The following is an 11,682-nucleotide window of genomic DNA, read 5'->3' as shown; positions in this document are numbered from 1 at the left end:
TGATCTTGAGCCATCGCGAGCAAGTCGCTGACTCCCAATGAGTTCACCTTCACACAATTAAGTTTTTCTCCCGGAGTGCCTCTTCTTTTAAACATTATCCTCCACGACAACCATGAACGGCTCTCTACTTTCTAAGACGTTGGATATTAAACTCAAGCGAGGGCCGGCAGGTAAAGAAAATTTGATAGGAACGGGGCTTAGCCTAGCTGCTGCTAAGTTACGTATCTAGCGGCGAAGCTACCAAGCTAATGCCTAACTCGCCAAAGTAGTCAAAAGCCAAGCGAACTAATGGCTGTCAGCGTTGTTTAAGCATCCAAGCTGACAAATGAAGTCAAACCGATGGATAGTTGTGGATCATAAACGCGGTATTTCTGGAACCCTATTTTTCTACTAATAAATATGTGCTGGTAAAATGTTTCTCATCTTACTAAAACTATTTTGCCACGAGTTCAGTATTAATCTTTTTGTTAGTCGTATTATATATATGTAATTTTCCACACATAAAAAGATAATAATAGTGGTAGCATTATATAATTTTGCACAAAAAAAAAATCATTTTCCCCTTTAAATATTTTGAGGGGAAATGGTAAGGAGAAATAGTTTGACATAATATCCATTAAAACAGAATCATGACAGTTATATGTGTAGTAGTGCTGCAATGATTATTCGACAGAGTAATTCGATTACAAAAAAGCTTCGAATCAAATTTTGCCGCTTAGAGTATTCGTGTAATTAGACTGGAGTTGTAATTGTTTCTAAATGTTTGCATCATTTTTATTAATATGGGTGTATACATTGCCCTCTAGTGGCAACAGTGAATATGACATAACTCAATTAACATGGCTCAATCTAGCTGCTCCCAGTTAAGACCAACATAAGGTAAGTTTTTGTTTGAGCTAATATGTTTTTTTATGCATTCGTAATTTAGTTTATAAGTATACAGTTGGGAGAACAAGTATTTGGTACACTGCTCGTCTACAAAACACTTAATGGCCTTGGACCAAAATACATGCTTGACTTGTTAGATTCCTATGAGACATCTAGACCCCTAAGGTCGTCTGGAACGTGTCTTCTGCATATTCCAAGAACAAGAACCAAGCAGGGTGAGGCAGCATTTAGTTATTATGCTCCTCACCTCTGGAACAAGTTACCTGAACGTCTGAAGTATGCTCAAACTGTTAGCTCTTTTAAATCAGGGCTAAAAACGCTTTTGTTTAGCACTGCATATCCATAACTGGCTATATATTTCAAGCTACCTGCTTTCTATTCCTCTTGTGCTTATCTCCATTGCTGATTTCAATTATTATTAGTAGTAGTAGTTTTTGTTATATTTTTGTTTTATTTTTATTTATTTTTATTCTATTTGTGATTAAATGCGATCGTTTGTCTTGGTTCTTACGTTGTATTGATTTAAATGTGATTTTCATGATCTTCATGTGATGTAAATCACTTTGAATTGCCTTGTGTTGAATTGTGCTATATAAATAAATTTGCCTTGCCTTGTCGATTTTGCTGGTTTTCCCACTTGCAAGCCATGTAGAGGTCTGTAATTTGTATCATAAGTTCTCTTCAACTGTGAGAGACGGAGTCTAACACAAAAATCCAGAAAATCACATTGTATAATTTTTAAATAATACATTTGTATTTAACTGCCTGAAATAAGTATTTGATACATTACTAACTAGTAAATATTTCGGCTCTTAGTTCTTTTTTAAGAACCCCTCCTGTTCTCCACTCATTACCGGAAGGAACTGCACCTGTTTGAACTTCTTACCTGTATAAAAGACACCTGTTCACATGCTCAAACAAACAAACTCCAACCTCTCCACAATGGCCAAGACCAAAGAGCTGTGTAAGGACATCAGGGATAAAATAATAGACCTGGACAAGGCTGGGATGGGCTATGGGAAAATAAGCAAGCAGCTTGGTGAGAAGGTAACAACTGTTGGAGTGATTATTAGAAAATGGAAGAAGTTCAATTTGACGGTCGATCTGCCTCGTTCTGGGGCTCCATGCAAGATCTCACCTCGTGGGGCATCACTTATCATGAGGAAGGTGAGGGATCAGCCCAGAACTACACGGCAGGACCTGGTCAATGACCTGAAGAGAGCTGGAACCACAGTCTCGAAGAAAACCATCAGAAACACATTACGCCGTCATGGATTAAAGTCCTACACGCACGCAAGGTCCCGCTGCTGAAGCCAGTGCATGTCCAGACACGTCTGAAGTTTGCCACTGACCATCTGGATGATCCAGAGGAGCAGTGGGAGAAGGTCATGTGGTCGGATGAGACCAAAATTGAACTTTTTGGTCTAAACTCGGCTCGTCGTGTTTGGAGGAAAAAGAAGGATGAGTACAACCCCAAGAACACCATCCCAACCAGTGAAACATGGAGGAGGAAACATCATTTTTTTGGGGCTGCTTCTCTGCCAAGGGTACAGGACGACTGCACCGTATTGAGGGGATGATGGATGGGGCTATGTATCGCCAGATCTTGGCTGACAACCTCCTTCCTTCAGTGAGAACCCTGAAGATGGGTCATGGCTGGGTCTTCCAGCATGGCAACAACCCAAACCACACAGCCAAGGCAACTAAAGAGTTTCTCCGTAAGAAGCATCTTAAGGTCCTGGACTGGCCTAGCCAGTCACCAGATCTGAACCCAATAGAAAATCTATGGAGGGAGCTGAAAGTCCGTGTTGCCTGGCAGCAGCCCCGAAACCTGAAGGCTCTGGAGAAGATCTGCATGGAAGAGTGGGCCAAAATCCCTGCCGCAGTGTGTGCAAACCTTGTCAAGGACTACAGGAAACGTTTGGTATCTGTAATAGCAAACAAAGGTTTCTGTACCAAATATTAAGTTCGATTTTTGTGATGTATCAAATACTTATTTCATGCAAATTAATTATTTAAAAATCATACAACGCGATTTTCTAGATTTTTGTATTAGATTCCGTCCCTCACAGTTGAAGAGAACTTATGATACAAATTACAGACCTCTACACGCTTTGCAAGTGGGAAAACCAGCAAAATCGGCAGTGTATCAAATACTTGTTCTCCCCACTGTATTTAGCAGTTTTTTGTGGGAATATGTGTTTGATCGATTTGTTTAGAGCATTGTAAAAGTTCACGTCAAGATATTGCAGATTAAGGAGTATTTTAGATAAAAAGTTAATTAGGGGTTCACTAAAACAGATGCTTGTTTAAAATGGCGGCTGTTTACTAACGCAAGCAAGTCTGTCATTTCGCATCTAGTTCTCTATACCTGTTCTAACGCCGCCGTCGTCTCTCATTTCACATCTAGTTCTATTATATATGTGATATCTACCGTAGCGTTATGTGGCTGTATTTTTGTAGCAACTGGGCGTTGTTTGTAGCGGCTGTCAGCCACAGTCAGTAGAGCTGGGAATCTTTGGGCACCTAACGATTCGATTACGATTACGATTCAGAGGCTCCGATTCGATTATAAAACGATTATTGATGCACCCCACTCCCTTTTTTTTTAATTAAATTTGTTTTGTACATTAGTTCCAAAATTGTTCAAAAATCCTCTCAGGCTAAACCAAACTACTATTTCAGTATCAAGTTAACATATAGCAGTAAACAAATATACAAAAATAACAGTAAATAAAAAACTCCAGTCCCCATTCTATATCAGCAGCTTTAAACTACTTTCAATTAATTTAACGTTGTGAATCAACCATTAAAGTTGTTAAAATTGCTCCTGTTATTCCATAATTTCTCTTTTGTCTACTTTCAACATGTGAAAGTTTTAAAACTATTTTAAAGATAGATTCAAGTCAATATTTTACCGATTTAGGAGTATTTTAGATAAAAAGTTAATTAGGTTCGCTTGGAAGGTTCGCAACAACAGCCTTGCAGGGAAGTGTACTGCTTTAAGATGGCGGCCGTTACTAACGCCCGCATCTAGTTTTTTGTAGATGTGCTGGTAACGATACCGAAGCTATAATGCATCTAGTCCTATATAAATGATATCTACCGTAACATAATGTGGCTTGTAGCAGCTTTTCGGCAGCAGTCAGGTATGTTGTTGTTGTTTTTTTTTTATCTCGTGGCATGAGTTGAGCTAGAGCCGTGAGTTGAGCATTGGCGTTACCCGAGGGGCCGGGTAATGAGAAGCATGATGTTTAGCTACTCTCGCTCCGTCCCTAATTGCATACCGAAGACTGCGCGGCGCGCTGAGTGTGTCGTACTTCTGCTTTACTTGGCATATTTCAATAATCGGAATTTGGATGTTTGTGAATCGTTCTCGAATCTTCCACGGCCGAATCGCGAATAATCTAAGAATCGGAAATTTTGCACACCTCTAACAGTCAGATATATATATTTTTTTTTTTTTTTTATCTAGCGGCATGTGTTGAACATGATATTTACGCTTGGTCTGTTCCTCATTCATCCCGAAGACCGCGCTGACTGTGTTTTAGTTCCGCTTTACTTGGTATAATTAAATAATCAGAATTTGGATGTTTGTGAATCGTTCTTGAATCTTCCACGGCCGAATCGTGAATAATTTAGGAATCGGAAATTTCACACGCCTCTAATATATACTGTGTTACTCTGGTTTTTGAGTTTCCTAACCTATCATTACATAGTAGATTATTTTTTTCCTGACTTGCCTGTCGACAATTTTTGGGTAAAGTGAAAAATAATTTGTGCACAGTTCAGTCATACTTCAGATTAGCTGTAAATAAAGACAGAAAAGATTTTGAAAATGGGAAATAGGATTATATATTATGGGCAAGAACAATTATACTTCGTATTGATTTCATGTCACTCAGCCTAATCATAGTCATCCTCTTATAATCACTTCTTCGTAATGTTTAAACCGCTTGTAGGGTGGTCACAACTGCTCGCTCACTTTGTTGTTCCAATGAAATTTGGCAGGTATATTCTGGTGATGACAAATTTTCAGTTGTTGTTCCAATGAATTAATTCCGGACTCATGGTTGCCCTCTCGGCTCCGAGCTTGGCATTTGTAATTCAGTTTGTACTTTTTTTGCAGGTCTAGGCTTCAACATCGTGGGCGGCGTGGATCAGCATTACATCGACAATGACTGCGGCATCTATGTGTCCAAAATCAAGGAGGATGGCGCAGCGGCGCTGGACGGGAGGCTTGAGGAGGGTGACAGGATTTTGGCGGTAAAATTAAAAAAAAAAACACCTTTTGGTTTAGGTTGTAAAATGCTGGACAACAGCCCTCCATATGAGTTTGAAACTCAAAAATAGGATTCTATGCTAGGGACATGCCGATCACATATTTTTTTGCATTTGAGTCCAAGTCACCTGATGTTAAGCATCCGATACCTCGAAAATGTATTAAGAAAGAGAAAAAAAAAAAAGGACATCCAGATGCGATGTGAAAAAAGGAATCCCAATTTTATAGCCTCATAAAATGTTCTTAGTACAGCATTATAGGGCTGCAGCTATCGATTATTTTAGTAGTCGATTAATCGATGAACTAGTTAGTTCGAATAATCGAGTAATCGGATAAGGAACATGAAAAATTAAAATACCTGGGATGAGCCTCAAACGTTAAAAAAATAAATAAATAAATGAGGATCTATGTACAACAAAAGAACATTGGGCCAACTTACATAGCAAAAGTCTGCTAGCTGAAATGCTATAAAATACTAACGTTTAAAATTTTTTTTTTTTTTTTTAACAATGCTCCCAACAAATGGTTCAGATTCATATTCCCACAAAAAATGACTAAATATACCTTTTAACTAAATTACGAATGCATTAAAAAACATTAGCCCAAACAAAAACTTAGCTTATGTTGGTCTTAACAGGGAGCAGTTGATTCAGCCATGTAAAATGAGGCAGACCAGAGGGTGGTGTTTCCACCCTAATCTATAAAACTAAATGTAAACCCTTTCAAAATATACCATTACAATGCCACTTTAATTAAACGAACACTCGAAGCAACAACATTTAATTTGAATATTTTTTTCTTATCGAATACTCGAGTTAATCGATTAATTGTTGCTGCACAACAGCGTTAACTTTTTTTTTTCTTCTTCAAATCGGCACAAAATAGGATTGCAAACAAACTACACATATAATACACACCAGTGTTGTTTCTGGCAGCCATTTTGATTTTCGTCTTAGTCTTTTCGACAAAAATACTTATTAGACTTATTCATATTTTAGTCATTTCAAAATATGTTCGTCTTCGTCTAGTTTTTGTCGACAGCTCTCAAAATGTTTTCGTCTATAAACTTCAAAAGTTTGAGTCTGAATAAATAAATAAAGGTTTCCAACAATTTTGAATGAACATGACAGACGAGCACATAATTGTAGAGTCTTCAAGGAAATCACCTTTTTCATGATGATAATACACACTTAGCAGGAAAACGGCCCATTATTTGCAATTAATTAAACTCACCTGGATGCCACGAACTGTATGTGAATTGTTTTCCAAGAGTTTAAGAAGACACTGAGTGACTGCGCTAAATGCTAACGAGAACGCTATGCTAACGCTACAAGTTAGTTTAGGGTGTGATGATCGCCCAGCACAGACCTTTAAAGGCTAAAGCAACATGGCATAGCCAAGATAAGAAAACAAAACTTGCCAAACAGCACCTGACACGTTTCACAAAAGGAACCTGGAATCGGCACATGCTTAAGTCTGTGTGTGTGTGTGTAGGGGGGGGGCAGCACATCACTTAAGTGACACGACCAAACGCTGCTAAATGCGTTCTAACTACACATACAATAAGAAAATATCACACATTGTGAATTTATGATGGAAACTATGGCGAATATTCATCTCGTTCTCGTGTCGTCCGGCGGCAACTGGCGTCCGTCTCGTTATGTTTTAGTCTCCCAAGACAGGTTTTCAGTGCGTCATCGTGACGCCATTGTCATGAAAAAGTTGTTCGCTGACGAAATATTTTCGTTATCGTCAACAAAAACAACACAGATATACACATATATTCTACATACACTGCTGGCCAAAAGTATTGTCACCCCTGCAGTTCTATCAGATAATGCTCACTTTCTCCCAGAAAATGATTGAGATTACAAATGCTTTGGTAGTAATATCACCATTCATTTTGCTTGCAATGAAAAAACACAGAATGAAAAAACATTAAATCATTATCATTTTACACAAAACTCCAAAAATGGGCCGGACAAACGAATACTTGCTAGCACAACCTTTAGAGAAAATAGCTGTGAACAACCGCTTCCGGTATCCACCAATGAGTTTCTTACAATGCTCTGCTGGAATTTTGGACCATTCTTCTTCGACCAACTGCTCCAGGTCTCTGAGATTTGAAGGGTGCTTTCTCCAAACTGCCATCTTCAGATCTCTCCACAGGTGTTGTCTGGGATTCAGGTCTGGACTCATTGCTGGCCACTTTAGAAGTCTCCTGTGCTTTCTGCCAAACCATTTTCTAGTGCATTTTGAAGTGTGTTTTGGGTCATTGTCCTGCTGGAAGACCCATGACCTCTGAGGGAGACCCAGCTTTCTCACACTGGGCCCTACATTATGCTGCAAAATTGGTTGTTAGTCTTCAGACTTCATAATGCCATGCACACGGTCAAGCAGTCCAGTGCCAGAGGTAGCAAAGCAAACCCAAAACATCAGGGAACCTCCACCATGTTTGACTGTGGGAAGCGTGTTCTTTTTTTTGAAGGCCTCGTTTTTTTTTTGGTTTTTTTTGTCCTGTAAACTCGATGCCTTTTTCCAAAAAGCTCTACTTATGTCTCATCTGACCAGATAACATTCTTCCAAAACTTTTTTGGCTTTCTCGGGTAAGTTTTGGCAAACTCCAGCCTGGCTTTTTTATGTTTCTAGGTCAGAAGTAGGGTCTTCCTGGTTGTCCTACCAGAGTCCCTTTTCATTCAGATGCCGATGGATTTTACGCGTTGACATTGTTGTACCGTCGGACTGCAGGACAGCTTGAACTTGTTTGGATGTTAGTCGAGGTTCTTTATCCACCATCCGCACAATCTTTCGTTGAAATCTCTCGTCAATTTTTCTTTTCCGTCCACATCTAGGGAGGTTAGCCACAGTGCCATGGGCTTTACACTTATTGATGACACTGCACACAGTAGGCACAGGAACATTCAGGCTTCTCATGTCCTCAGTCAGTCCTTTGGTCTTGTTTCTTTTCTCCATGGTCAATGTGGTACACACAAGGACACAGGACAGAGGTTGTCAACTTTAATGGTAAATCCATTTTGACTGGCTGCAAGTATGATTTAGTTATTGCCACCACCTGTTATGTGCCACAGGTAAGTAACAGGTGCTGTTAATTACACAAATTAGAGAAGCATCACATGATTTTTCAAAGGGTGCCAATTCTTTTGACCAGCCCATTTTTGGAGTTATGTGTAAAATAATAATAATTACATTTTTTTTCATTCTCTTTTGTGTTTTTTATTTGTATTATAAGATACTACTACCAAAGCATTTGTAATTGTATTCATTTTCTGGAAGAAATTGAGCATTATCTGACAGAATTGCAGGGGTGCCAATGCTTTTGGCCAGCAGTGTATAAAAAAAGAAGTTGGTCATCAAATGGGATGACTTTAGTTTTGATCTCAGTTGTGATTTTCCTAACTTTTGCTCTCACCAGACATTCTCTTTGTTCTGCAAAGCTAGTTTCTGTAGTGTAAATATTAAAAATATACTATAAAATGTGCCATATATTCTTTTGATGCAATGTCCTTATACAACTGGATCATTTTGTTACTTGGAGCCCTTAACTCATTCACTGACATTGTCATTGATAGACATCAAATCCATTTCAACTGCAAAGGTTGACTTTTATGGTCAAAACAGATTGGATGTCTATCACCGTTAATGGCATCCAATGACTTAATACCTGAAAAATAAATGAATACAGTTTGAAAACTCATTTTACACCTGATTCCGTTCCTCTGAAAGTGATGTGATCAAGCCGAGGAAATATTTATTCCATACCATAGTACTATTCAAATTAAATCCATTTCAAAATCATTAACTTTTTTTGGTTACATTTAGATCAATGGCATCAAGCTTGAGGATCAGACACACAAAGCTGCAGTTGATTTGTTCCGGACAGCAGGGGAGGATGTGGAGCTACGTGTTCTGAAAAAGGTACAATGGAAATATCTTTTAAAAAAGCTCCCATCATGCAGTTTCAGAGTACCGACAACCACCGTATGAAGTCAAGTGTACAATGTTAGTAGTTGTCATACAAGCATGTGTTTAATTATTGTTATTGTTACACCTCCTGGTACTCCGGCGCTCCTGAAAAGACCATTTTTGTTCTTCCAAAAATATGTATCGCCGTTTGTGTAAAATACTCAAGGTCTGAGTCAGGTTTTGGTCTGATGTCTGCATTTTGGGGGAATTCCAACACTCATACATTGAATAACTCCAACTCTGATATTAATTGAGCCCAATCGGAAACAGATAAATAAACAAGGATTAATTGCCGAGCTTGTTTTGCATTTTGTATGAAGACATAACACGCGCGTGCTTTGCAGTTAAAAAAAAAAAAATGTGGGTCACTTTAGTGTATATTGCATAGAGGCAAAATGTTCTGTGCAACAAGGGAAAAATACGTATTATATTTTAAATCATCCGCAATTTTAAAAAAAATCAAATTAATTAATAAAATTGAAATATCGTTGCAACTGAATTGTTTTTGGTTTTTTTTTTCCTTCCCGCCCCCTGCTTTTGCAGTCTTCCCATCATACGAACGGACCATTTGAGCCCCAAGATGAGCATGTACCTCCAGCGCCTTATCTGGGAATATTCGCCGCGCTATCTGGAGCCGCCGCTGTCATCCTGGCATTTGTTTACATCCGGCATATCAGAAGACCATTTTAACAAAGCTTTTTTTTGTTCAACTGCTTGCTTTAGACCAAAAAAAAGGAAGGGGGAGAGAAAAACACTATATATATTTTTTTTTTCGACTCGCGATCGTTTGCTGCCAGCCCCTCAGAGTTGAAATGGATTGGACATCTGCTGCTGTCAATGGCAGCCAATGAGTTCACCAATTGTGTGTGGAGGCTAAAACAGCGCATATCTTGCCCATGACCTGTAAGAGTGCTGTCACGGTTATGGGAAGTTGAGTTCTGTGTAAATTATTGAAAATGTCAAAAAGCAATGTTGATAATGATATTGATCAAAGGAATTTAGTTGAAAGCTCAACTGGACTGAATAATGTAAAGCATTCATTTTATCAATGTTTGCAAATGTAAGTCGGTTCTTGACGAATTTGACAGATTGGTGGATAAAAATGGAATGCAATACTAGGGTGCGACCTGCAGCGGTGCTGTTGACTCACTTTCAACTTAGAAAATCATATGGATGTTCCATTCGTAGTAAAAACAAAAATCCCGTTTGATCAAACGAATGCCATCAAATGCAATGATTCTTCATATTTCTAGATGATTATAAATATATTTAGTAAACATATTTTTTTACGATTAATATATCAAATGTTGAAATGTTGCTAGCAGTTAATGATCATGTCCAGTGCCATTGACGTTGACAGGCGAACGATCCAATTGAAATGAGAGGGGTGGCAGCGATCGACTGCTTCTTATTTTAATTTGATCGTTTGCCTGTCGCCGCCCAGTGGCAGCCAATGAGTTAAACAGATGTAGAGTTTCATCGTCAAATGAAAAGAGGATCAACTAGTATCCAGACAGTACATGCATAGTATTAACTCGCCTTGTCACCAAGTCAGCGCGCTTTGAATTTTACGTATTAATTCAAGACGCTGCAATATTTGTGTTTTTGTCCGTACGCCGCCATTTTTCCAAATGCTTCCTTTGTACATTCCTCTTCATTGAGCAGCACGGAGTCAGTAGTTCCTTAAAGTAAGAGGGAAATTTCATGGGTTTAAAAGGTTTATTTTTGCACTAGCCACAATCATGGAGCGTGTCCAGAAAGTTTCTATTCATCTGTCGTCTTGTAAATACATTTTATGTCACTCTGCTGCTGATTGTGAATACTGTACGCTGTATGCCGGAGGAGGAAAGAAGACAATAAAGTGTTTTACATCAGACAACTGTACAATTCATTATTAATTTCCTGGTGCATACAACCTTTTTATGTGCGGTTCTTTTTCGGACTATAAGTCGCACTAGAGTATAAGTCGCATCAGCCAAAAAATTAGGACGTTGTGTTCAACAAAATCTTGATACAACGATTTGCAAATCAGCCACATTAACTAAATACTCTACAAAGACCTATTTAATATTCAAATTGATAAACATCATTTTCAGACAATAATTGACTTTGATGTTGTTTTGTGGGGGGCTACAAATGTTTGCTGTTGAGATTTTGTTGGTTCTCTTAAGTCACGTCCGCCAGACAAAACACAACTAGGTATTCCTTGTCGCGGTATCTTTTGGAAATAATCAAATGACTTTATCATTTAATGTTACAAAAATGAGTGACGAGGAATGGAAAATTTTTCTTCTTGATACACTAGACATAAAGCTTGGCTGTACCCCCTTTCAATTTTTGATTTTAAACTCCAAAATATCGCACAACATTTGGCCTTGTAATTGCCAAATTCACTGGCATTGATGATAAATGCTCTTTATGTTAGTCTACTCTGGATCTAAGACAGTTCTGTGTTCATTTTAGTTTTGTCCTGTGTCCTCTAAATTTTGGAAGGAATTTTGAAAAGCATGTGTGAAGGAACCAAGCAA

General features: G+C 38.4%; 1 protein-coding gene across 1 annotated transcript; it reads left to right on the top strand.

Moving 5' to 3' along the window:
* synj2bp (synaptojanin 2 binding protein) lies at positions 1-11,047 on the top strand. Its single transcript, XM_057858566.1, has 4 exons — positions 1-170; positions 5,018-5,154; positions 9,011-9,106; positions 9,698-11,047. Exons 1-4 carry the CDS (start codon positions 113-115, stop codon positions 9,842-9,844), a joined length of 438 nt encoding a protein of 145 aa, XP_057714549.1. The 5' UTR covers positions 1-112; the 3' UTR covers positions 9,845-11,047.
* The last annotated feature ends 635 nt before the right edge of the window (positions 11,048-11,682 follow it).

The sequence above is a fragment of the Corythoichthys intestinalis genome, chromosome 15 (assembly GCF_030265065.1).
Source record: "Corythoichthys intestinalis isolate RoL2023-P3 chromosome 15, ASM3026506v1, whole genome shotgun sequence".
NCBI lineage: Eukaryota > Metazoa > Chordata > Actinopteri > Syngnathiformes > Syngnathidae > Corythoichthys > Corythoichthys intestinalis.
Note: the sequence above shows the minus strand (reverse complement) of the source record. Positions and strands in the feature narration are given on the sequence as shown.